Source organism: Plectropomus leopardus, chromosome 17 (genome assembly GCF_026936395.1).
Source record: "Plectropomus leopardus strain MGB_pleo_1.0 chromosome 17, ASM2693639v1, whole genome shotgun sequence".
Classification (NCBI taxonomy): domain Eukaryota; kingdom Metazoa; phylum Chordata; class Actinopteri; order Perciformes; family Serranidae; genus Plectropomus; species Plectropomus leopardus.
In genome coordinates, this window is record NC_142192.1 from 33124402 (window position 1) to 33151738 (window position 27337).

Sequence of the window (27337 nt, forward strand, 5' to 3'; positions counted from 1 at the left end):
GGGTCCGATGCGCGTTCATGTTATGTCTGGAGAAACACCGAATTCCAAATGTTGATTCGGAAAATAGCGCATTTTACGTCTTTAGGACTTATTGTTTTTAATAATGGCTATAAAAATGCGTTCTGAAAAGTCAACATGTCTAAAAAAAAAATGATCCAGTGATTTAAGGAGGTCTCTTTCCCGATGTTAACAAACGGGGAAAAGTCTTCCTGGGCCAGTGTGCATCACGTGACGCTGTAGTTCCACTTTCGGCCACTATGTAAATTTTGCTTCAGAGGGTGGCGCACTTCCTGGGGGCTTGGTTGAGCCAGTGTTGCCAACTCCTCTGTAAGGGAAGTCGCTATTGGCTCTCCCAAAAGGCGCTAGATGACGTCCATAATTTGCATTATATGAAATTCTGAGCGAGGCAAAACTAACAGAAAATGTAGAAAAGCTTTATTTTTTTAGTGACTTAATGAATGCAGAGAAAAACCAAAACGTGGTCTTGTAGCTTATATTTGGCAAGAGGAGGAGAGGGACAAGAAACTGAGTGTGTGAGTGAGACTGACAGAGACAGAGAGGACTGTGTGAGGGATTTTGGAGTGTGAATCTAAAACAGAGTGAATATTTAAACAAAAACGCAACGTCTCTGCTGTAACCATACAAAATCATCATCTGTGACCGGTAGTAAGCTGCACACATGTGATTCGTCTGCAGGGCCGGCAGCTCTCAGAGCGGTTCAAGTCCGCTGCAGGTCGGGACTGCGGGGCTGCTGGTCAGACTGGCTGCATGGGTGCTGTGTGAGTGGAGAGGAGGAGACGGCAGCCGCCCTCGCTGTACTCGGCTCTCGTGAGCTCAGTTGTAATATAAACCGTGGAGCGGGATGTGTTAGAAGCTTTTGGCTGAAGCTTTGTCAATACAAGTCGCTAGATTTACTTTGTCCCCACAATCATTCCCAAGATTACTAGAAAAAAGTCGCTAGATTTGTCGCTGGTCGCTTTTGACAAATTAAGTGGCCAAGTTGCCAACACCGGGTGGAGCAGCTTCCCTGCCAGCGTCCTTGTGGACCCATTATTTCCGACAAAGACTGAAATATTGATTCAAAGCACCAATAATCCACTGATAACTCAGCAGCATGGTCAGCCGCTCAGATGCTTCGGGGTCATCTCACTCAGTGAGGAACCTTCCTGAACAAAAACAGGTATTGGACCGCAGCCGCAGACCGACCTGACAGAGGCTTCGTTCATCTCTCCACTTTGCTGATCTGCTCACACCTGCTGGGGGCGGGGCTAATCACCCACCTATGAGCTCACTGGTGACATCCCATAATTCCCCACAGAGCTCCAGGTGTACTGAGCCAGGTGAAACAGCTGTGTGTGCGTGCACAGACTTCCATCTGTGAAGTGTGTGAAGCTGTCAGATAAATGCAGTCAGAAGTCCAGCAGGAACCTCTGAGATGTCGCCGAGGACGACCATCAAGTAGCACAACGTGGAAATCCTGCAGTAAAGTCCAAGTATCTGATAACTGTGGTAGAGGAAATGTAGATATCCATATTTAGTACTTATTGAGACCGATAATCTTTATTTGGAAGCCACATTTACAGAAACAATGAAAATATTCCTGCTGAGAGAACAGATGGGGCTGAAATTCAAAGAGCCGATGAAGACATTTGTTGGGGGGACAGTAGATGATAGAGTTAGCAGGAAATCTCACATTAAACATGAAAACAACAAAATACAGATTTGAATTGGGGCAACAACTACAAAAGTTGATGACATTCACTTTCTGTTGTCCAAAACAGAAAGCAGTCATTCACACTGTGGGAGATCTAGATCACACTGACTCATTATTCTTACTAAACTATTCATATTTACACTTATGGAGGAATTTCAAACAGCACAAATGATGTTGAAGGCCAATAAGAAGCTACTTCAGGAAAATACCCAAAAATGGCTGAGTGCTGGAGAGGCTGGCTAACTCTGATGGTTTTAGGGTTTTTCTTCTGAAGAGGATCAAAGTCTATACGAGAGTTTACACACTGATGCTTCTTCAGGACCTTCATGAGTCCATCATCTGTCCTCTAGCGCCTCCCTCAGGTAAAACTCACATCCTACACAGTCTGGGACCTCCCATCAGCTGTGATCCTCAACACACTGAACTCTGTGATCACTGACAGGAGACTGTCTGTCCTCCAGAGGACACAGAGACACTGAAGAACCAGGAGACCAGAACCCAAAGCCAGGATAAAGAGGTTCAGTGAATGTGGTGCTGAAGGTGTGGAGGTGGATCAGAGAGTCAGAGGAGACTCTGAAGAAGGACAGAGAGCCAGCAGGACAGTCCACATACACTGCTACTCTACCAGAGACAGAGGAGGAGGAGGAGGAGGAGGAGGAGGTGGTGATGGGTGTTTTTCTCTTAATGTGACAGACAGTGTATCCACCATCAGAGCAGATCAGACTCCAGGACTGATCGTTCAGTCCAAACAAACAGTCTCCACTGTCTCCTCTCCTGCTGATTCGTCTGTAACTCACTGATATATCAACTCTTCCTCTCCACTCGACCTCCCAGTAACAGCGACCAGTCAGACCAGTTCTACACAGCAGCTGAGGCCAGAAGTCAAATCTGTCTGGATGATCAGGATATGACTGATCCTCTGACACACGTGTCACCTCTCTGTTGTTTTCGGACAGTTTGAGCTCGTTGTTCACTGTGTTTGTGTCGACTGTGAGCTGACAGGAATCTGACGGAGAGAAGAAGACACAAAGTTATTGATTAGTTATCAGTTATTAATGGATCATGGCTGTGATGATGACATCAGAGCTGTGAATAAGTGATGTCACAGCGTGAAGAGTTAAAAACACGCTCACACGTCCTCAGATAAGATGCATTAAAGCAGAAGGAACGGCTTTAACAACACAATTATACTCTTCTGTTGTGATGAGGGAAACATCTCACAGATTACATCTCCACTCATTTTCAATGCTGTTAGCAGACTGGACAGGAAATGACATCATACACGTGCTGCTCACATTTTTCAAAATAAAACTGTGAAAAAATAAAGTCTGCAGATGCTGAAAACTTTTGTTCTTTCTGTGGGCAGGCTGATCAAACTTTGATCCTTTGAGTTTTTCACTGTTTTATCACCATGAATTTTTGCTCTAATTTAAGTTGTCATGTTTTTAACTGTAACATAACTTATGATTTTATTTTCTTCTCTCTCACTCATAAATGACTAAAACAAGAATTTTTTTCAGATTTTTACAAAAACTTATTTCGTGAAACTCCTGACATGATATGAAGAAGTATTTTTATATATCTATTATTGATATCTGTGTCCATTTATCTGGTTTCTATCTTGATATTGTGATTATTTGTGATTATTTCTTATGTTGTGTGTACAATAGTCAGTCAGTCAGTGTTTCGTGCTCTCATGTATGTTTGTGTTCTTGTCTGTCTGACATGTTTTCTTCATATTTCGTTAAATAAAGCTGGGATCAATAAAAAAACACACACTCACACTTCCTCAGACCTGGTCTCAACCATCGGACTCCAGCAGGCTCCGCCCTGAAAGGAGGAGGGGGGTCAGAGCAGCACTTCCTCTGTCACCATGGAAACATGGACATGACCTCACTCTCACACACACAGCTGTGTGTTTCTCTACGTGTTCATCACCTGTTATTCATCAGCTGATGATCTTTGAGTTCAGCGTACCTGAGCAGGTGGAGTTTCAACACTTCACCATCACACACAGTCAGCCGATCGCTCGTCGATACACAAGTATTGATTGTTGGAGCTTTCAAAGCAGCTGTTTTGGTGCTGATGAGCGCCCTCCTGTGTTTGTGTAATAATGACCGTTGTCTGTCAGAAGTAAAGGAGGACGAGCCTCTGACGGAGGAGGTCGGGGTCCACGGTTGGACGGACTAACTTTCACATCATGTCTCCTAGCAACAGTCAACACTGCTTTCTATTTTCTGTCCTTTAGAGCTGAAAATATGACAGTAATATTAGTACAGTCCTCTCTGTGCTGAGTCCCACTGATCAGCCAGGGGACAAACCGAAAACTCCCTCTAACCCTCAGGTCTCATTGTGGACGTTTGTGTCCAAATGTCTCATTTCTCACTTTAGTTTTGTCCATCATTCTGGCTGTGTTGCTGCATATGGCATGAGGTTTTTTAAGGAGGTTTATGTTCTCCATAACACATGTTTCTGATGGCTCTATAATACACTGTGTACAAATGATGGGTTAAACCTTTAAATCAGCTTCAGTCCTGATCAAAACTACCAAATATTTCAACATTTTGGGGATTTTAACCCTTTAAATGCCAGTTAGATTATATGATGTCAGTTTTGCATGAAAAACCACAGACATTGAGTTATTGTCCACATAATAAATGATGGGGGGGGGGGGCTGGATTTTTGTTTTCAGTCTCAGAAATGTCAAAGATGAACTTTCACTGGTCACTTCAAGGTCACTGACAGAGCGGCACCATGTGACCAGCTGAGAGTGACAACGTGTTGGTTATTATGAGCTTTAATGAATTATACCTTATGAATGGATGAGTGTGTTTGAGTGTGTGTGTGTGTGTGTGTGTGTGTGTGTGTGTGTTATGAAGACGAGCGTCTGAACGTTGTGCACTATGGTTTGATTTGAGCTCTAAAACCTGCAGCGTGGCGTTGTTGACGCATGACAAGCCGCCATGACAGCGGACAAACTGTCTGGATTCACCACCGTCTTATTCTCCACTGCTGACACAAGTCAACGCTCCAGAAACGTGTCATCACGTCCCTCCCTGTTCTGGCGCGTCCTGGCTGCTGTTCCCTGGCTGCTGTTCCCTTAATGCTGTTCCATGACTGCTGTTCCCTGACTGCTGTTCCCTGGCTGCTGTTCCCTGGCTGCTGTTCCCTGACTGCTGTTCCCTGACTGCTGTTCCCTGGCTGCTGTTCCCTGACTGCTGTTCCCTGGCTGCTGTTCCCTGGCTGCTGTTCCCTGACTGCTGTTCTCTGGCTGCTGTTCCCTGGCTGCTGTTCCCTGGCTGCTGTTCCCTGACTGCTGTTCCCTGGCTGCTGTTCCCTGGCTGCTGTTCCCTGACTGCTGTTCCCTGGCTGCTGTTCCCTGGCTGCTGTTCCTTGGCTGCTGTTCCCTGACTGCTTGTGTCTGTGCTGACGCTCTGATGTGGGAACAAAGCGTTTGTTGATCAGCTGTGTCTGTTTGAGGTCAGCTTGGTGTGTCAGGGTCATATGAGCCAGGCTGACAGTGGACCTCCTCTAACAGACTGAGTGTCTGTGGCTGCAGCAGGCCTCTTCATACCTGAGAGTGTCCAGTCTCCACCGGGGATCCTCCAGTCCAGCAGACAGGCGCTTCAGTCCTGAGTCTCCTGGATGGTTGTAGCTCAGGTCCAGCTCTCTCAGATGGGAGGGGTTGGAGCTCAGAGCTGAGGCCAGAGCAGCACAGCCTTCCTCTGAGACCAGACAGCCCGACAGACTGCAAACACACAAAACGACACACAGGTCACATGATCTGAGGGTGCTGACTGCAGTACTGCCATACTGTCGCCTGCTGTGGAGTTACAGGAACATTAGGACTGATTTTTGACGTCTCACAACCAAACACCCACTACTGTCCATCAAGCATCTGACAACATTACTGGCAGCTCTTTGAATCCTCTCTGGATCATCAGGATTTAAGAGGCCGTCAGTTAAACATGTGGATGAATCCTGACCTGAGAGTCTCCAGAGGACAGTGAGGACTCTTCAGTCCAGGAGACAGCTGCTTCAGTCCTGAATCCTGCAGGTCGTTGTTACTCAGGTCCAGGTGTCTCAGACTAGAGGACTGGGAGCTGAGGACAGAGGACAGAGCTGCACAGCTTCTCTCTGAGAGGTTACAGACACTCAGCCTGAAGAGACAACAACCAACAAGAAGACAAAGAGACTTTGTGTTAAATCAGATCACAGCTGATCAGAAATCACAGGTGAAGAAAAGCAGCTGACGTGTTGTATGTTTGATGATGTGATGGATCACACGGTGGCTGATGTTCAGACTGCACAATATTCCTGTTTGTTTGGTCACTGTGTCAGATTAGACAGATTCATAAAATCGGATTATTTTTCTGTGATTTTCATCTGGTAGCTTCATTAGACTCCATTCTGGGTCCAGGTGCTGTTCAAACAGTCTGGTCCAGAATCAGGTCCAGCAGCTACAGTTTTGTGTCTCTTGTCATGGAGGGAAGTGTTAGATGATACGATGCTGAAGCTGCTGTGATTTATATGAACGTTGTATTTCAGTTTTGATGTAAACTATGAAAGAACATTTAAGAGAGGCAGTTTTTTCTAGAAGTCCAAAATTTGGCCCCGGAGCCACTGTTTGCCTACTACTGAATAAAGACCAGCGGTGCTGAAGTCTGACCTGAGAGTCTCCAGAGGACAGTGAGGACTCTCCAGTCCAGGAGACAGCTGCTTCAGTCCTGAATCCTGCAGGTCGTTGTTACTCAGGTCCAGGTCTCTCAGACTAGAGGACTGGGAGCTGAGGACAGAGGACAGATCTGCACAGCTTCTCTCTGAGAGCTTACAGCCGCTCAGCCTGAAGAGACAACAACCAACAAGAGGAGAAACATTTGAGTTAAAATGTGATCATCTTTGATTAATGAGTCTCGACTGAAGTCGAATAAAAAGAACCCAAATCTCAGTCAGCAGCTCTGCTCACAGTATAATAACAGAGCTGCATTTAACACTGAGTCCAGAACAACAACACTTTAAATCTGTTCAGTAAAACTGAAACATTAACTTCATCCAGGCGGCAGCCAGCGAGGAGTCACTAAATCTGGAGATGAAGAGCATAATCTCCTCTCAGCACAGGTTAAAATCCTTACAGTTAATCATGATTCACTCAGGAAGAAAGAGGACATCCAAAACCATGATATCATGATATAATGGTCTTCTCTGTGTCAGCTGGAGTTCATATCTGTGTGCTGCACAGCAGCTGGAGCTGAACTGAGAACATTCAAATCCTGTTAAACCTTCGACAGATTCAGAGACGCTGACAGGAGAGAGGCTGTTTTAACTGCAGGAACCTTAAAGAAACACCTGAAATCATCCCAGATCATCTGTAACTGGCTCTGACCTGAGAGTCTCCAGAGGACAGTGAGGACTCTTCAGTCCAGGAGACAGCTGCTTCAGTCCTGAATCCTGCAGGTCGTTGTTACTCAGGTCCAGGTGTCTCAGACTAGAGGACTGGGAGCTGAGGACAGAGGACAGATCTGCACAGCTTCTCTCTGAGAGCTTACAGACACTCAGCCTGAAGAGACAACAACCAACAAGAAGACAAAGAGACTTTGTGTTAAATCAGATCACAGCTGATCAGAAATCACAGGTGAAGAAAAGCAGCTGACGTGTTGTATGTTTGATGATGTGATGGATCACACGGTGGCTGATGTTCAGACTGCACAATATTCCTGTTTGTTTGGTCACTGTGTCAGATTAGACAGATTCATAAAATCGGATTATTTTTCTGTGATTTTCATCTGGTAGCTTCATTAGACTCCATTCTGGGTCCAGGTGCTGTTCAAACAGTCTGGTCCAGAATCAGGTCCAGCAGCTGCAGTTTTGTGTCTCTTGTCATGGAGGGAAGTGTTAGGTGATACGATGCTGAAGCTGCTGTGATTTATATGAACGTTGTATTTCAGTTTTGATGTAAACTATGAAAGAACATTTAAGAGAGGCAGTTTTTTCTAGAAGTCCAAAATTTGGCCCCGGAGCCACTGTTTGCCTACTACTGAATAAAGACCAGCGGTGCTGAAGTCTGACCTGAGAGTCTCCAGAGGACAGTGAGGACTCTCCAGTCCAGGAGACAGCTGCTTCAGTCCTGAATCCTGCAGGTCGTTGTTACTCAGGTCCAGGTCTCTCAGACTAGAGGACTGGGAGCTGAGGACAGAGGACAGATCTGCACAGCTTCTCTCTGAGAGCTTACAGCCGCTCAGCCTGAAGAGACAACAACCAACAAGAGGAGAAACATTTGAGTTAAAATGTGATCATCTTTGATTAATGAGTCTCGACTGAAGTCGAATAAAAAGAACCCAAATCTCAGTCAGCAGCTCTGCTCACAGTATAATAACAGAGCTGCATTTAACACTGAGTCCAGAACAACAACACTTTAAATCTGTTCAGTAAAACTGAAACATTAACTTCATCCAGGCGGCAGCCAGCGAGGAGTCACTAAATCTGGAGATGAAGAGCATAATCTCCTCTCAGCACAGGTTAAAATCCTTACAGTTAATCATGATTCACTCAGGAAGAAAGAGGACATCCAAAACCATGATATCATAATATAATGGTCTTCTCTGTGTCAGCTGGAGTTCATATCTGTGTGCTGCACAGCAGCTGGAGCTGAACTGAGAACATTCAAATCCTGTTAAACCTTCGACAGATTCAGAGACGCTGACAGGAGAGAGGCTGTTTTAACTGCAGGAACCTTAAAGAAACACCTGAAATCATCCCAGATCATCTGTAACTGGCTCTGACCTGAGAGTCTCCAAAGGACAGTGAGGACTCTTCAGTCCAGGAGACAGCTGCTTCAGTCCTGAATCCTGCAGGTCGTTGTTACTCAGGTCCAGGTGTCTCACACTAGAGGACTGGGAGCTGAGGACAGAGGACAGAGCTGCACAGCTTCTCTCTGAGAGGTTACAGACACTCAGCCTGAAGAGACAACAACCAACAAGAAGACAAAGAGACTTTGTGTTAAATCAGATCACAGCTGATCAGAAATCACAGGTGAAGAAAAGCAGCTGACGTGTTGTATGTTTGATGATGTGATGGATCACACGGTGGCTGATGTTCAGACTGCACAATATTCCTGTTTGTTTGGTCACTGTGTCAGATTAGACAGATTCATAAAATCGGATTATTTTTCTGTGATTTTCATCTGGTAGCTTCATTAGACTCCATTCTGGGTCCAGGTGCTGTTCAAACAGTCTGGTCCAGAATCAGGTCCAGCAGCCGCAGTTTTGTGTCTCTTGTCATGGAGGGAAGTGTTAGGTGATACGATGCTGAAGCTGCTGTGATTTATATGAACGTTGTATTTCAGTTTTGATGTAAACTATGAAAGAACATTTCAAAGAAGCATTTTTTCTAGAAGTCCAAAATTTGGCCCAGGAGCCACTGTTTGCCTACTACTGAATAAAGACCAGCGGTGCTGAGGTCTGACCTGAGAGTCTCCAGAGGACAGTGAGGACTCTCCAGTCCAGGAGACAGCTGCTTCAGTCCTGAATTGTGCAGGTCGTTGTTACTCAGGTCCAGGTCTCTCAGACTAGAGGACTGGGAGCTGAGGACAGAGGACAGATCTGCACAGCTTCTCTCTGAGAGCTTACAGCCGCTCAGCCTGAAGAGACAACAACCAACAAGAGGAGAAACATTTGAGTTAAAATGTGATCATCTTTGATTAATGAGTCTCGACTGAAGTCGAATAAAAAGAACCCAAATCTCAGTCAGCAGCTCTGCTCACAGTATAATAACAGAGCTGCATTTAACACTGAGTCCAGAACAACAACACTTTAAATCTGTTCAGTAAAACTGAAACATTAACTTCATCCAGACGGCAGCCAGCGAGGAGTCACTAAATCTGGAGATGAAGAGCATAATCTCCTCTCAGCACAGGTTAAAATCCTTACAGTTAATTATGATTCACTCAGGAAGAAAGAGGACATCCAAAACCATGATATCATGATATAATAGTCTTCTCTGTGTCAGCTGGAGTTCATATCTGTGTGCTGCACAGCAGCTGGAGCTGAACTGAGAACATTCAAATCCTGTTAAACCTTCGACAGATTCAGAGACGCTGACACGAGAGAGGCTGTTTTAACTGCAGGAACCTTAAAGAAACACCTGAAATCATCCCAGATTATCTGTAACTGGCTCTGACCTGAGAGTCTCCAGAGGACAATGAGGACTCTTCAGTCCAGGAGACAGCTGCTTCAGTCCTGAATCCTGCAGGTCGTTGTTACTCAGGTCCAGGTCTCTCAGACTAGAGGACTGGGAGCTGAGGACAGAGGACAGAGCTGCACAGCTTCTCTCTGAGAGCTTACAGCCGCTCAGCCTGAAGAGACATTGAAGAAAGTCATTAATGTGTCTGTCCTCTCAGAGACAGTCATGTATGAACAGCTGTTTGAATGAATTAAAGTCTCTCTGTACTCACAGAGCTTTGTTGGAGGCTTTGACCACTGGCAGCAGCCTCAGAAGAGCCTCCTCTGAAGCAGAGTATTTCTTCAGGTCAAACACGTCCAGGTCTTCTTCTGATGACAGTAAGATGAAGACCAGAGCTGACCACTGAGCAGGAGACAGTTTACCTGTGGACAGACGTCCTGATCTCAGGGACTGTTGGATCTCCTCCACCAGAGAGCGATCATTCAGTTCATTCAGACAGTGGAACAGGTTGATGCTTCGCTCTGCAGAGAGATCCTCGTTAATCTTCCTCTTGATGTACTCGACTGTTTTCTGATTGGACTGTGAGCTACTTCCTGTCTGTGTCAGCAGACCTCGTAGGTGTTTGTGATTGGTCTGCAGTGACAAACCCAGGAGGAAGCGCAGGAACAAGTCCAGGTGTCCATTTGGACTCTGTAAGGCCTTGTCCACAGCACTCCGGTAGAGACGTGTTGGTTCAGGTCTGTCTCTGAAGACTTTAGACCACCAGGATGTAGTTTGTTGTTCTTCCATCAGATTGACTCCAGAGTTGATGAAGGTCAGATGGACATGAAGAGCAGCCAGAAACTCCTGAACACTCAGATGGACGAAGCAGAAGACCTTGTCCTGGTACAGTCCTCTCTCCTCTTTAAAGACCTGTGTCAGCACTCCTGAGTACACTGAGGCTGCTCTGATATCGATGCCACACTCTGTCAGGTCGGACTCGTAGAAGATCAGGTTTCCTTTCTGCAGCTGCTCAAAAGCCAGTTTTCCCAGAGACTCCATCATCTTCCTGCTCTCTGGACTCCAGTGTGGATCTGTCTCAGCTCCTCCGTCATACTTGACGTTCTTCAGTTTGGTCTGAACCACCAGTAAGTGGATGTACATCTCAGTCAGGGTCTTGGGCAGCTGTCCTCCCTCTCTGGTCTTCAACACGTCCTCCAGGACTGTAGCAGTGATCCAGCAGAAGACTGGGATGTGGCACATGATGTGGAGGCTTCGGGAAGTCTTGATGTGGGAGATGATCCTGCCGGCCTGCTCCTCATCTCTGAACCTCCTCCTGAAGTACTCCTCCTTCTGTGGGTCGGTGAACCCTCTGACCTCTGTCACCATGTCAACGCACTCAGGAGGGATCTGATTGGCTGCTGCAGGTCGTGTGGTTATCCAGAGGCGAGCGGAGGGAAGAAGTTTCCCCCTGATGAGGTTTGTCAGCAGCACATCCACTGAGGTGGACTCTGTGACGTCGGTCAGGATCTCGTTGTTGTGGAAGTCCAGAGGAAGTCGACACTCATCCAGACCGTCAAAGATGAAGACGACCCGGAAGTCTTCAAACCTGCAGATTCCTGCTTCTTTGGTTTCAGTAAAGAAGTGATGAACAAGCTCCACCAAGCTGTACTTTTTCTCTTTCAGCACATTCAGCTCTCTGAACGTGAATGGAAACGTGAAGTTGATGTCCCGGTTGGCTTTGTCTTCAGCCCAGTCCAGAGTGAACTTCTGTGTTAGCACCGTTTTCCCGATGCCAGCCACTCCCTTTGTCATCACTGTTCTGATCGGTTCATCTTGTCCAGGTGAGCCTTTAAAGATGTCCTCTTGTCTGATGGTTGTTTCTGGTCTATCTGGTTTCCTGGATGCTGATTCAATCTGTCTGACCTCATGTTCATCATTGACCTCTGCAGTCCCTCCCTCTGTGATGTAGAGCTCTGTGTAGATCTGATTCAGGAGGGTCGGGGTTCCTGCTTTAGCGATCCCCTCAAACACACACTGGAACTTCTTCTTCAGGTTACATTTTAGTTCACGCTGACAAACTGGAGCAACAAATTCTGAATGAACACAACAAAGAAGATCAGTAAGTCAAAGAGGACATTTCAACAGGTCATGTCCTCACAGACTGAGTACATGAATATATTTTGGTCCGTCTCTTGAGACATCAGTAAACGTCCCATTGATCCATCATGTTAAATCTGTATAGAAATCCTCTTACGTCTCTGCAGACAGTCAGCCAGCTCCTCCTGCTTCATCCTCCTCAGGAAGTTCAGGGTGATCTTCAGAAACGCCTCTCTGCTCCTCCTCTGCTCCTCGTCCTCCTTCTGACTCTCAGAGCACTCTGGGTAATCTGACGTCAGGACCTTCTGGATCTTCTTCAGCTCGTTCTTCACAAAAGTGACGATGTTGTCCTCCAGCTCCTGGAACAGATTATTAGATGAAGGACACAATCAGACATCAGATCCATGTTGGACACACTGACAGTCCACTGGTCTACAAAGTGCAGCACGGAGACGACTGTCAACACAACAGGTGGAGACGTCGTTGTTGGACATGAACAGACCGTAAATATGGAGTCCAGTTGTGTCTGATGCTGCCGGGCAGACTGACCACTGGGAACCTCTGAGCTCTGCTGGTCCACCCTGTGGAGGAACCATCAACAATCAGCTCACATTGAACCACCGACTGTAGAAGGTTTATGATTCTCAAACAAGCCGACAACACGGAGTTAAAAACATTGTGTTCAGTCATGATGGAAAATCAGACGTAAACAACACTGAAAATGATGGACAACTGGTTCAGTATCTGTGTAACATCACGCTCATCTGTTTCATAAGTTTGAAGGTCTTACTCTGGGTCATCAGGACGGCGTCCATCTTTGAAGGTAATCAGACGACCCGTAGACCGATCACTCTTCATGGACACACAGCTGGGTACAGGAGACTTTTCTCTCTGCTGCTGAAAACTGAAAGAAACACTTAAATTCATTGATCACAAAGTATTTCTACCTCTGGTTTCACTGATTTCGTGTGAAAGTAAAAGTTGTTTTATTGCCATTAAAGGACCCCGATGTCCCCTGTGGACAGGGATGTATTTTCATTTTTTTCATGACTTTGACCTGATGATCTCGTTCCGACACGCTAGGATACGTTGTTAGTAAAATAAGTCAACGTTGACAGAAGTAGAAGCTGTTAGTTCCTGTCCTATCACCTTCACCCACACCGGCAGCGAAGAGCCTTTACCACTGACTCCATCGCACTGTTTGATTGGACAGCGTCTTACTGCGCTCCCCTCACCTGACAACACAGCATCTGTTATCCCTAACATAGATCAAAGACAGTTGACCAAACGATGGAAATATAGAGACACATAATGAACGCTTTTTGGACTCGATGGACGAAAGAATATCTCCTGGAGTTAAGATCTGCACACCACTCCTCTCCTGTAAAGAAGTCTACGTAGTGAAAGCCTGGAGATGTAGTTTTAGTGCACAAGGATATGCTGCGCAAACATCTTTGGAAGATGGGAAGAATTAGGGAAGTTTATTTGGGCTGAGATAGAAGGGTACGCTCACGTTTGGTTATGCTTCCTACCAGGATTACAATCAGAAGACCTGTACAACTGCTTTTTCCTCTTGAGCTGGACTTGTGATGAGTTGACTGAAGGTCGCCTCATTGGTCGGGAGTCTGTTGCAGCTTAAAAGATGCATAAAGCAAGCGCACCTCAGCAGTGACGTCTTCCTGCACTGACATGAGTTATCAATGAACTGACTGCCTGGGGGGTTATGTGTACATATACTAAAGTGTTTTGTGTCTCAGATGAGATCTGTACAATATGTGAATAAATTAACGTAAAGAGCATAACACTTTGTCTTCTTTAAACCTTAAGATGTCGTGCAATATTTGCTGCAGAAACCCAGGAAATATAAAACAACGAATGGACGAAAAGTGTCATAGTTTGCACGACAACCACGTAGAAAGAAAAAAGAAGAAAAATGGCTGAATACTACCGTATGAAGAAAAAGAGATCTTCAAAACGCTCCTCTGTGACCAGACTACTGAGTAAGACTGATGATGAACTTGGAAAATCTGCAATTGATATGGATGTTCCTGAAGATTTGATGGAACAATTCACGGAAAAGGAGGAATGTTCGGATAAAATAGACGGTGAAGTGGAGGGACACACAAAGACAGACGATCTACAGGAAGAAGTTTCAAGAACCGTCGAGTACAAAGAGCACATAACACTGAGGAAGACAAAAAAATGTCCTCTTTAAACCTTAAGATGTCGTGCAATACAAGCCAACAACACGGAGTTAAAACACTGTGTTCAGTCATGATGGAAAATCAGATGTAAACAACACTGCAAATGATGGACGACTGATTCAGTATCTGTGTAACATCACGCTCATCTGTTTCATAAGTTTGAAGGTCTTACTCTGGGTCATCAGAGCGGCGTCCATCTTTGAAGGTAATCAGACGACCCGTAGACCGATCGCTCTTCATGGACACACAGCTGGGTACAGGAGACTTTTCTCTCTGCTGCTGAAAACTGAGAGAAACAGTGAAATTTATTGATCACAAAGTATTTCTACCTCTGGTTTCACTGATTTCATGTGAAAGTAAAAGTTGTTCTATTGCCATTAAAGGACCCCGATGTCCCCTGTGGACAGGGATGTATTTTCATTTTTTTCATGACTTTGACCTGATGATCTCGTTCCGACACGCTAGGATACGTTGTTAGTAAAATAAGTCAACGTTGACAGAAGTAGAAGCTGTTAGTTCCTGTCCTATCATCTTCACCCACACCGCAGCGAAGAGCCTTTACCACTGACTCCATCGCACTGTTTGATTGGACAGCGTCTTACTGCGCTCCCCTCACCTGACAACACAGCATCTGTTATCCCTAACATAGATCAAAGACAGTTGACCAAACGATGGAAATATAGAGACACATAATGAACGCTTTTTGGACTCGATGGACGAAAGAATATCTCCTGGAGTTAAGATCTGCACACCACTCCTCTCCTGTAACGAAGTCTACGTAGTGAAAGCCTGGAGATGTAGTTTTAGTGCACAAGGATATGCTGCGCAAACATCTTTGGAAGATGGGAAGAATTAGGGAAGTTTATTTGGGCTGAGATAGAAGGGTACGCTCACGTTTGGTTATGCTTCCTACCAGGATTACAATCAGAAGACCTGTACAACTGCTTTTTCCTCTTGAGCTGGACTTGTGATGAGTTGACTGAAGGTCGCCTCATTGGTCGGGAGTCTGTTGCAGCTTAAAAGATGCATAAAGCAAGCGCACCTCAGCAGTGACGTCTTCCTGCACTGACATGAGTTATCAATGAACTGACTGTCTGGGGGGGGGGGGTTATGTGTACATATACTAAAGTGTTTTTTGTCTCAGATGAGATCTGTACAATATGTGAATAAATTAACGTAAAGAGCATAACACTTTGTCTTCTTTAAACCTTAAGATGTCGTGCAATATTTGCTGCAGAAACCCAGGAAATATAAAACAACGAATGGACGAAAAGTGTCATAGTTTGCACGACAACCACGTAGAAAGAAAAAAGAAGAAAAATGGCTGAATACTACCGTATGAAGAAAAAGAGATCTTCAAAACGCTCCTCTGTGACCAGACTACTGAGTAAGACTGATGATGAACTTGGAAAATCTGCAATTGATATGGATGTTCCTGAAGATTTGATGGAACAATTCACGGAAAAGGAGGAATGTTCGGATAAAATAGACGGTGAAGTGGAGGGACACACAAAGACAGACGATCTACAGGAAGAAGTTTCAAGAACCGTCGAGTACAAAGAGCACATAACACTGAGGAAGACAAAAAAATGTCCTCTTTAAACCTTAAGATGTCGTGCAATACAAGCCAACAACACGGAGTTAAAACACTGTGTTCAGTCATGATGGAAAATCAGACGTAAACAACACTGCAAATGATGGACGACTGATTCAGGATCTGTGTAACATCACGCTCATCTGTTTCATAAGTTTGAAGGTCTTACTCTGGGTCATCAGAGCGGCGTCCATCTTTGAAGGTAATCAGACGACCCGTAGACCGATCGCTCTTCATGGACACACAGCTGGGTACAGGAGACTTTTCTCTCTGCTGCTGAAAACTGAGAGAAACAGTGAAATTTATTGATCACAAAGTATTTCTACCTCTGGTTTTACTGATTTCATGTGAAAGTAAAAGTTGTTCTATTGCCATTAAAGGACCCCGATGTCCCCTGTGGACAGGGATGTATTTTCATTTTTTTCATGACTTTGACCTGATGATCTCGTTCCGACACGCTAGGATACGTTGTTAGTAAAATAAGTCAACGTTGACAGAAGTAGAAGCTGTTAGTTCCTGTCCTATCACCTTCACCCACACCGGCAGCGAAGAGCCTTTACCACTGACTCCATCGCACTGTTTGATTGGACAGCGTCTTACTGCGCTCCCCTCACCTGACAACACAGCATCTGTTATCCCTAACATAGATCAAAGACAGTTGACCAAACGATGGAAATATAGAGACACATAATGAACGCTTTTTGGACTCGATGGACGAAAGAATATCTTCTGGAGTTAAGATCTGCACACCACTCCTCTCCTGTAAAGAAGTCTACGTAGTGAAAGCCTGGAGATGTAGTTTTAGTGCACAAGGATATGCTGCGCAAACATCTTTGGAAGATGGGAAGAATTAGGGAAGTTTATTTGGGCTGAGATAGAAGGGTACGCTCACGTTTGGTTATGCTTCCTACCAGGATTACAATCAGAAGACCTGTACAACTGCTTTTTCCTCTTGAGCTGGACTTGTGATGAGTTGACTGAAGGTCGCCTCATTGGTCGGGAGTCTGTTGCAGCTTAAAAGATGCATAAAGCAAGCGCACCTCAGCAGTGACGTCTTCCTGCACTGACATGAGTTATCAATGAACTGACTGCCTGGGGGGGGGGGTTATGTGTACATATACTAAAGTGTTTTGTGTCTCAGATGAGATCTGTACAATATGTGAATAAATTAACGTAAAGAGCATAACACTTTGTCTTCTTTAAACCTTAAGATGTCGTGCAATATTTGCTGCAGAAACCCAGGAAATATAAAACAACGAATGGACGAAAAGTGTCATAGTTTGCACGACAACCACGTAGAAAGAAAAAAGAAGAAAAATGGCTGAATACTACCGTATGAAGAAAAAGAGATCTTCAAAACGCTCCTCTGTGACCAGACTACTGAGTAAGACTGATGATGAACTTGGAAAATCTGCAATTGATATGGATGTTCCTGAAGATTTGATGGAACAATTCACGGAAAAGGAGGAATGTTCGGATAAAATAGACGGTGAAGTGGAGGGACACACAAAGACAGACGATCTACAGGAAGAAGTTTCAAGAACCGTCGAGTACAAAGAGCACATAACACTGAGGAAGACAAAAAAATGTCCTCTTTAAACCTTAAGATGTCGTGCAATACAAGCCAACAACACGGAGTTAAAACACTGTGTTCAGTCATGATGGAAAATCAGATGTAAACAACACTGCAAATGATGGACGACTGATTCAGTATCTGTGTAACATCACGCTCATCTGTTTCATAAGTTTGAAGGTCTTACTCTGGGTCATCAGAGCGGCGTCCATCTTTGAAGGTAATCAGACGACCCGTAGACCGATCGCTCTTCATGGACACACAGCTGGGTACAGGAGACTTTTCTCTCTGCTGCTGAAAACTGAGAGAAACAGTGAAATTTATTGATCACAAAGTATTTCTACCTCTGGTTTTACTGATTTCATGTGAAAGTAAAAGTTGTTCTATTGCCATTAAAGGACCCGATGTCCCCTGTGGACAGGGATGTATTTTCATTTTTTTCATGACTTTGACCTGATGATCTCGTTCCGACACGCTAGGATACGTTGTTAGTAAAATAAGTCAACGTTGACAGAAGTAGAAGCTGTTAGTTCCTGTCCTATCACCTTCACCCACACCGGCAGCGAAGAGCCTTTACCACTGACTCCATCGCACTGTTTGATTGGACAGCGTCTTACTGCGCTCCCCTCACCTGACAACACAGCATCTGTTATCCCTAACATAGATCAAAGACAGTTGACCAAACGATGGAAATATAGAGACACATAATGAACGCTTTTTGGACTCGATGGACGAAAGAATATCTCCTGGAGTTAAGATCTGCACACCACTCCTCTCCTGTAACGAAGTCTACGTAGTGAAAGCCTGGAGATGTAGTTTTAGTGCACAAGGATATGCTGCGCAAACATCTTTGGAAGATGGGAAGAATTAGGGAAGTTTATTTGGGCTGAGATAGAAGGGTACGCTCACGTTTGGTTATGCTTCCTACCAGGATTACAATCAGAAGACCTGTACAACTGCTTTTTCCTCTTGAGCTGGACTTGTGATGAGTTGACTGAAGGTCGCCTCATTGGTCGGGAGTCTGTTGCAGCTTAAAAGATGCATAAAGCAAGCGCACCTCAGCAGTGACGTCTTCCTGCACTGACATGAGTTATCAATGAACTGACTGTCTGGGGGTTATGTGTACATATACTAAAGTGTTTTTGTCTCAGATGAGATCTGTACAATATGTGAATAAATTAACGAAAAGAGCATAACACTTTGTCTTCTTTAAACCTTAAGATGTCGTGCAATATTTGCTGCAGAAACCCAGGAAATATAAAACAACGAATGGACGAAAAGTGTCATAGTTTGCACGACAACCACGTAGAAAGAAAAAAGAAGAAAAATGGCTGAATACTACCGTATGAAGAAAAAGAGATCTTCAAAACGCTCCTCTGTGACCAGACTACTGAGTAAGACTGATGATGAACTTGGAAAATCTGCAATTGATATGGATGTTCCTGAAGATTTGATGGAACAATTCACGGAAAAGGAGGAATGTTCGGATAAAATAGACGGTGAAGTGGAGGGACACACAAAGACAGACGATCTACAGGAAGAAGTTTCAAGAACCGTCGAGTACAAAGAGCACATAACACTGAGGAAGACAAAAAAATGTCCTCTTTAAACCTTAAGATGTCGTGCAATACAAGCCAACAACACGGAGTTAAAACACTGTGTTCAGTCATGATGGAAAATCAGATGTAAACAACACTGCAAATGATGGACGACTGATCGGTATCTGTGTAACATCACGCTCATCTGTTTCATAAGTTTGAAGGTCTTACTCTGGGTCATCAGAGCGGCGTCCATCTTTGAAGGTAATCAGACGACCCGTAGACCGATCGCTCTTCATGGACACACAGCTGGGTACAGGAGACTTTTCTCTCTGCTGCTGAAAACTGAGAGAAACAGTGAAATTTATTGATCACAAAGTATTTCTACCTCTGGTTTTACTGATTTCATGTGAAAGTAAAAGTTGTTCTATTGCCATTAAAGGACCCCGATGTCCCCTGTGGACAGGGATGTATTTTCATTTATTTCATGTCTTTGACCTGATGATCTCGTTCCAACGCTCTCGTACCTAAATCCAGCAAAGATCGATTTCCACTTCAAAAACGCTGTATATGACCGACCCCAAAATGTTTACTATGCTAACAGTCGAGGTTTTAAACACGTCCTTGACGTCATGAAACAGTTTCACTCCAAAAGTACCGCTTTGGTTTGGGCAACAAAACTTCATGGTTAGGTTTAAAAAAAACATCATAGTTTGGCATTAAATAAGTACTTTTTCACTAATATATCGTGACACATGTGACGTGACATACGTGACATGTGTCTCTAGCGTATCGTACTTCACATACTCACATGCTAGGATACGTTGTTAGTAAAATAAGTCAGCGTTGACTTTAGGACACAAACAGCAGTCTCCTGGGTAAAAGTCCCGTGTTTGTATGAGCCGCCCACCACCCTGAATGTGTTTCTCTGATATTTGAACAACTTTACGTGTGCTTTGTCACGTGTTCTGCTCGCTCACTTCCTCTTCTGCTCCTGCTGTGACTCCTACAGCCACTGGAGGGCGCCGCCTTACATTAATGTCAGCTGTAATAAGCTGCTGGCACAGTCCACCTGTGTGGTTGTGTTTTCAGTGAGAGCGGGCTGTAATGTTCTCTGTACTCATTCGACATTTCATTTCAGCTTACTGTGCAGCAGAGACGTCTCGTCCTTTCAGATCCATGCCTCGATCGTGTGACCGCTCGGTTTTGGGGGTCAAACGGCTGGTGTCAGGTCCCGGTCCGGGTCCAGGTTGACGGGTGTCTGGGCTCTGAGGGGTCCTGGTCCACAGAGAGGAAGACCAGCAGGGAGAGAAATTCAGTTTTTAATCTTCAGCCTCAGGAGCTGCTGAGAAACTCTCAGCTATCAACAGGAAAAGGACCAACACAGCAAAGTTTCACTGAACGTGTCACGAGGAAAAGTCAACACTCGACGTCTTCATGCAGAGCTGATTTCAGCTCACGCTGTCTCCACATTACGTCTGAAACGTCCGTCAACACCGAAGACGGACGACTTCCCAACCGGAAATTCAAATTTTGGATTTTCACAAGGTGATATTTCTCAGAAGGACGTTCAGGATTTTAGGACGTTTCTAAGATTTGAGGACCTTTCTAACATTTGAGGACATCTCTAGGATTTGAGGACATTTCTAGGATTTTAAGACATTTTGACTTCAGAACATTTCCCAGATTTAAGGATGTTTTCAGGATTTCAGCAAATTTCTCAGATTTTAAGCAGTTTCTTGTATTTTGGGACATTTTGGGGATTTTGGGACATTCAGAGGATTTTTAGACATTAAAACAATTTGAGATTGTTATTCGGATTTTTTGATATTTCTCAGTAGGACGTTTAGGATTTTAGGATGTGTCTCAGATTTAAGGATGTCTTGAGGACATTTCTCATAATTTAGGACAATTCCTATATTTGAGAAAATGTATCAGATTTGAGGACATTTCTTGGATTTTAGGAGATTTCAAACACTTGAGGACATTTCCAGGGTTTTAGGACATTTGGACATAAGAACATTTCTCAGATTTAAGGACGTTTCTGGGACTTGTTTTGATCAACAAACTCTATGTTGATGCTGTTTTATGCTCTCTGGCACCTTCTGGACACTAAAAGGACAAAAACAGTTCCCAGTGTGAGTCCCAGATTTGTCCCGCGGGCCGCAGGTTGAGCATCAGTGATGTGGAGGTTTGTTGTGAGTGAGTGTGGAGGTGAGAGAGCAGAGAAACAGGAAACACAGTTCATCAACATGTTGAAGGTGAAACTGAATCAAATGAGACGTCAAGTGTTGAGTGAGATACCTTTTCATGCTGGAGATCACCTGCAGCGTCCTGACGGAGACACACAGAGACAGAGACAGAGACAGACATGTCCATCATTTTAAGTGTCTGCTGTCAGAGAAACTTTGTGCTGTTGAGTCTCGATCAGAGAAAGGTTAGTAAATGTATAAAAACTGAATATTTTCTGACATTAAAAAGAAAAATCTATGAGGAAAAGAAATCAGATCATCTCTGAGATTCAAGAGGTAAATATACAAAACATAATTAATATTCTCTGACATTTAAGTAGCAAGTTTACGAGAAAAAAAATCCTGAATATTCTCAAATATTCTCTGAAATAAAATTGGTAAATGAAGGAGAAAAAAAGTTATTATTCTCTGAGAATAAGGTGGTGAATTTATAAGAAAAAATAAAATGTGCTCTGATTGTAAAAATCTAAATTTATGAGAAAAAAACATGGATCATCTCCTCGAATGAAGGGTTTAATGAACGAGAAAAATAAAATAAAAAAATTAAGATTAAATTTAAGGATTAGATTAAATTAAATTTGACACTTTAGAGAAAATTTAAAATTTAATCTCAAAATGTTTTCTCCTAAATTTACTACTTTGATATCAGAATATTAAAATATTAAAAGTGTCAGCTGCTCGTTCTGCAGCTCTGAAACTTTAAACTTTATAAGCAGATTTAAACTTTATCATCATGAACTATATTTAGGTCTGACTGTCTGTGATGAAGGAAACGATCAATCACTTTAGTTTGTGGACCAATCAAATCAACTTTATGGATCACATCTGTGATCAATATTACAGCTGATCGATCAGTCTGTGATATTATTGATCAGCTGTGATCAATATTACAGCTGATCGATCAGTCTGTGATATTATCGATCAGCTGTGATATAACATCACAGTAAAAACAGATTTATATATTTATGTGTGATTTATTTCTTTATAAACTGTCTATGATTCACACTGACATGCGCGTGCACCTCGCTCACGTTTAAAACATTTAACTGTGCGCGTGCGCGGCCCCCATCTTTTATTTGGGAGTTTCAAGAGAGTCAAAAAGTGCGGAGTGACAGTCCCCTCCTTACCTGCTCCTCTCTGCTCCTCTCTGCTCCTCCGTTAGTGTCGCAGGGAAAAGAGTCAAAGCTTCAGACGGAGACGACAAACTGCGACATGAAGACTCAAAGGTGAAAGCAACTTGCAGAGAGAGGGGGCGGGGCTAACTGCTGCTCAAGATATGCGGTCAAACAGGTGAGATCACCTCACATTTTTCCTGAAGCGCAGCTGCAGAGAAAAGGTCACGCGCTGAGGAGGAGTGCGGAGGAGGAGTCAGGCTGCTCCTCTTCTCGGCTCTGTGATGTTTTTGACGCTGTGATCAAACTACAGTGTTGACATGATGGAAAAGCACATCCTCACTGTGCTGCTGTTCATGCAGCAAAAAGCCTTTTTCATCATTCATTTATTCGGCTAATTTTTACCTGATTGGCGCCTTCTCAAAGCCCTTTGTACTGTGGATCTTCAAAAGTGCGCCATAAATTCTGAGTATTATGATCATGACTATGACTAATATTCATAGTTTTTATGTTACACCCACTTCAGGCCTCTAACAGGAGAAATGACACTAAAGGGGCTCAATTATAGACAACACTTTCATGACAAAATACAGTTGTACAGTTCATATTCTCCCACTGTACTCTCAGCATTTAGCCAGGCTGTGACTGAACACGGCAGGGGTTAAACTTCACCCCGTGTTCACAATAATACGTTGGCATCCTGTTAACACGCTAAAGTTTCACACGTGATTCCTCTCAGTGCAAACTATGAGCCACAGCTCAGCTTAGGCCTGCCCTGACTGTCAGCTGGACTTTACCCTGAGGAGAGGACCGCTGAGCGAAGCAGGCAGAGACAACAGCATCTATCGCTGAGGGAAGCAGGCAGAGACAACAGCATCTATCGCTGAGCGAAGCAGGCAGAGACAACAGCATCTATCGCTGAGGGAAGCAGGCAGAGACAACAGCATCTATCGCTGAGGGAAGCAGGCAGAGACAACAGCATCTATCGCTGAGCGAAGCAGGCAGAGACAACAGCATCTATCGCTGAGGGAAGCAGGCAGAGACAACAGCATCTATCGCTGAGGGAAGCAGGCAGAGACAACAGCATCTATTGCTGAGGGAAGCAGGCAGAGACAACAGCATCTATCGCTGAGGAAAGCAGGCAGAGACAACAGCATTTATCGCTGAGGGAAGCAGGCAGAGACAACAGCATCTATTACTGAGGAAAGCAGGCAGAGACAACAGCATCTATCACTGAGGGAAGCAGGCAGAGACAACAACATCTATCAGTATCACTGAGGGAAGCAGGCAGAGACAACAGCATCTATTGCAGATCACTTGTGAGGAAAAGTCAACACTCGACGTCTTCATGCAGAGCTGCGATTTCAGCTCACGCTGTCTCCACATTACGTCTGAAACGTCCATCAACACCGAAGACGGACGACTTCCCAACTGGAAATTCAAATTTTTGATTTTCACAAGGTGATATTTCTCAGAAGGACGTTCAGGATTTTAGGACGTTTCTAAGATTTGAGGACTTTTCTAACATTTGAGGACATCTCTAGGATTTGAGGACATTTCTAGGATTTTAGGACATTTCTAGGATTTTAGGACATTTCTAGGATTTTAAGACATTTTGACTTCAGAACATTTCCCAGATTTAAGGATGTTTTCAGGATTTCAGCCGATTTCTCAGATTTTAAGAATTTTCTTGTATTTTAGGACATTTTGGGGATTTTGGGACATTCAGAGGATTTTAAGACATTAAAACAATTTGAGATTGTTATTAGGATTTTTTGATATTTCTCAGTAGGACGTTTAGGATTTTAGGATGTGTCTCAGATTTAAGGATGTCTTGAGGACATTTCTCATAATTTAGGACAATTCCTATATTTGAGAAAATGTATCAGATTTGAGGACATTTGGACATAAGAACATTTCTCAGATTTAAGGACGTTTCTGGAACTTGTTTTGATCAACAAACTCTATGTTGATGCTGTTTTATGCTCTCTGGCACCTTCTGGACACTAAAAGGACAAAAACAGTTCCCAGTGTGAGTCCCAGATTTGTCCCGCGGGCCGCAGGTTGAGCATCAGTGATGTGGAGGTTTGTTGTGAGTGAGTGTGGAGGTGAGAGAGCAGAGAAACAGGAAACAGAGTTCATCAACATGTTGAAGGTGAAACTGAATCAAATGAGACGTCAAGTGTTGAGTGAGATACCTTTTCATGCTGGAGATCACCTGCAGTGTCCTGACGGAGACACACAGAGACACAGAGACAAAGACAGACATGTCCATCATTTTAAGTGTCTGCTGTCAGAGAAACTTTGTGCTGTTGAGTCTCGATCAGAGAAAGGTTAGTAAATGTATAAAAACTGAATATTTTCTGACAGTAAAAAGAAAAATCTATGAGGAAAAGAAAACAGAGAAGTAAATATACAAAAAATCATTAATTTTCTCTGACATTTAAGTAGTAAATGTACAAGAAAAATCCTGAATATTCTCTGAAATAAAATTGGTAAATGAAGGAGAAAAAAAGTTATTATTCTCTGAGAATAAGGTGGTGAATTTATAAGAAAAAATAAAATGTGCTCTGATTGTAAAAATCTAAATTTATGAGAACAAAATATGGATCATCTCCTCGAATGAACAACAAACCACCAAAAATTAAGATTAAAGTGGTAAATTTTCACACAAACAATCTTGAATTTAAAGGATTAGATTAAATCAAATGTTACATGTTACACTGTGACAAAGTTTTAGTTTTTTAAAGTTAAAATATTCATTTTTTTCTCCTAAATTTACTACTTTGATATCAGAATATTAAAATATTAAAAGTGTCAGCTGCTCGTTCTGCAGCTCTGAAACTTTAAACTTTATAAGCAGATTTAAACTTTATCATCATGAACTATATTTAGGTCTGACTGTCAGTGATGAAGGAAACGATCAATCACTGTAGTTTGTGGACCAATCAAATCAACTTTATGGATGACATCTGTGATCAATATTACAGCTGATCGATCAGTCTGTGATATTATCGATCAGCTGTGATATAACATCACAGTAAAAACAGATTTATATATTTATGTGTGATTTATTTCTTTATAAACTGTCTATGATTCACACTGACATGCGCGTGCACCTCGTTCACGTTTAAAACACTTTACTGTGCGCGTGCGCGGCCCCCATCTTTTATTTGGGAGTTTCGAGAGAGTCAAAAAGTGCGGAGTGACAGTCCCCTCCTTACCTGCTCCTCTCTGCTCCTCTCTGCTCCTCCGTTAGTGTCGCAGGGAAAAGAGTCAAAGCTTCAGACGGAGACGACAAGCTGCGACATGAAGACTCAAAGGTGAAAGCAACTTGCAGAGAGAGGGGGCGGGGCTAACTGCTGCTCAAGATATGCGGTCAAACAGGTGAGATCACCTCACATTTTTCCTGAAGCGAAGCTGCAGAGAAAAGGTCACGCGCTGAGGAGGAGTGCGGAGGAGGAGTCAGGCTGCTCCTCTTCTCGGCTCTGTGATGTTTTTGACGCTGTGATCAAACTACAGTGTTGACATGATGGAAAAGCACATCCTCACTGTGCTGCTGTTCATGCAGCAAAAAGCCTTTTTCATCATTCATTTATTCGGCTAATTTTTACCTGATTGGCGCCTTCTCAAAGCCCTTTGTACTGTGGATCTTCAAAAGTGCGCCATAAATTCTGAGTATTATGATCATGACTATGACTAATATTCATAGTTTTTATGTTACACCCACTTCAGGCCTCTAACAGGAGAAATGACACTAAAGGGGCTCAATTATAGACAATACTTTCATGACAAAATACAGTTGTACAGTTCATATTCTCCCACTGTACTCTCAGCATTTAGCCAGGCTGTGACTGAACACGGCAGGGGTTAAACTTCACCCCGTGTTCACAATAATACGTTGGCACTCTGTTAACACGCTAAAGTTTCACACGTGATTCCTCTCAGTGCAAACTATGAGCCACAGCTCAGCTTAGGCCTGCCCTGACTGTCAGCTGGACTTTACCCTGAGGAGAGGACCGCTGAGCGAAGCAGGCAGAGACAACAGCATCTATCGCTGAGGGAAGCAGGCAGAGACAACAGCATCTATCGCTGAGCGAAGCAGGCAGAGACAACAGCATCTATCGCTGAGGGAAGCAGGCAGAGACAACAGCATCTATCGCTGAGGGAAGCAGGCAGAGACAACAGCATCTATCGCTGAGCGAAGCAGGCAGAGACAACAGCATCTATCGCTGAGGGAAGCAGGCAGAGACAACAGCATCTATCGCTGAGGGAAGCAGGCAGAGACAACAGCATCTATTACTGAGGGAAGCAGGCAGAGACAACAGCATCTATTACTGAGGGAAGCAGGCAGAGACAACAGCATCTATTGCAGATTACCCGTAAGGGGCGGAGCTCCTGACGAACAACACCAGCTCCAAGCATTAACTGAACGCTGCTGCTCGTGGAGAGGAATGTGGCGTAAGACAGAAACAACAGCACAGATCCTGTTTGATTTTACTGTTGATTGGGATTACTCTGAATCAAGTTTGGATTACTTTGAACCAGTTAAAATTACTCAGATTAATCAGTTTGGTTTTGTGCTGCTGTAATTCACTATGTGGCTGTTTTTTTGTATTTTTTAAATTGTTTGAACCACCAACTGCAGACTAAATGTCCCCTTGAGGGACGGTAAAAGCTCTGAACTGAACTGTGAGTGTTTACTGCGTCCTGGTTGGACGTGGAAGGTGGCTTTCGGCGTCACGCTCGTATGTCGGAAGCACTGACTGACTGCTTTTTGCGAATTCAGAATGAGATCGTTCGTCTTTGTCTCTGAATCTCTTATTTTTCTCTGCTGTCCAGGAGTTGGACGGTCAGGTGTCTCCGTATGTACCAACGCTGTCCTGACTGTCTTCTCATGACCTACCATGTCGTCTCTGAGGGGAGTTGTTCATGTCTCAGAAGCTTTACGCAAAACACACAGTATAATGTGTATATGCAGTATATATGTGTGTAAATATATATGAGTGTGTAGGTCTGCACTCATGTATATATATTATTATATATTATATTTTGAACATCTTTGTGTCCATTAAAGGGTTTTGTACATTTAT

At 43.8% G+C, this 27337-nt stretch overlaps 1 protein-coding gene and 1 pseudogene across 2 annotated transcripts; both read right to left on the reverse strand.

Moving 5' to 3' along the window:
- Window positions 1-1533: 1533 nt before the first annotated feature.
- Window positions 1534-5557, reverse strand: LOC121939517 (stonustoxin subunit alpha-like; annotated as a pseudogene). Its single transcript, XR_015779550.1, has 4 exons — window positions 5550-5557; window positions 5289-5462; window positions 3498-3637; window positions 1534-2720 (listed from the first exon to the last, which is right to left on the reverse strand). The product of XR_015779550.1 is annotated as a stonustoxin subunit alpha-like (transcript).
- A 100-nt stretch (window positions 5558-5657) lies between these two features.
- On the reverse strand, window positions 5658-26419 carry LOC148186737 (uncharacterized). Its single transcript, XM_088090807.1, has 20 exons — window positions 25469-26419; window positions 24443-24472; window positions 22260-24250; window positions 21185-21214; window positions 20027-20158; window positions 19112-19225; window positions 17530-17643; window positions 15939-16052; window positions 14348-14461; window positions 12762-12875; window positions 12474-12552; window positions 12129-12330; window positions 10164-11967; window positions 9891-10064; window positions 9177-9350; window positions 8495-8668; window positions 7781-7954; window positions 7098-7271; window positions 6384-6557; window positions 5658-5874 (listed from the first exon to the last, which is right to left on the reverse strand). The coding sequence occupies exons 4-20, from the start codon at window positions 21190-21192 to the stop codon at window positions 5673-5675; spliced, it is 4041 nt and encodes a 1346-aa protein (XP_087946933.1). The 5' UTR covers window positions 21193-21214; window positions 22260-24250; window positions 24443-24472; window positions 25469-26419; the 3' UTR covers window positions 5658-5672.
- Window positions 26420-27337: the final 918 nt, after the last annotated feature.

What these genes read in the sequence shown, in the direction of transcription:
- LOC148186737 (XM_088090807.1), bottom strand. An exon ending in CGCCGCTCTGATGACCCAGA is followed by an intron (nt 14,462 to 15,938) that starts GTAAGACCTTCA and finishes TGTTTCTCTCAG; the next exon opens with TTTTCAGCAGCAGAGAGAAA. An exon ending in AACTGGACTCCATATTTACG is followed by an intron (nt 12,331 to 12,473) that starts GTCTGTTCATGT and finishes AATCTGTTCCAG; the next exon opens with GAGCTGGAGGACAACATCGT.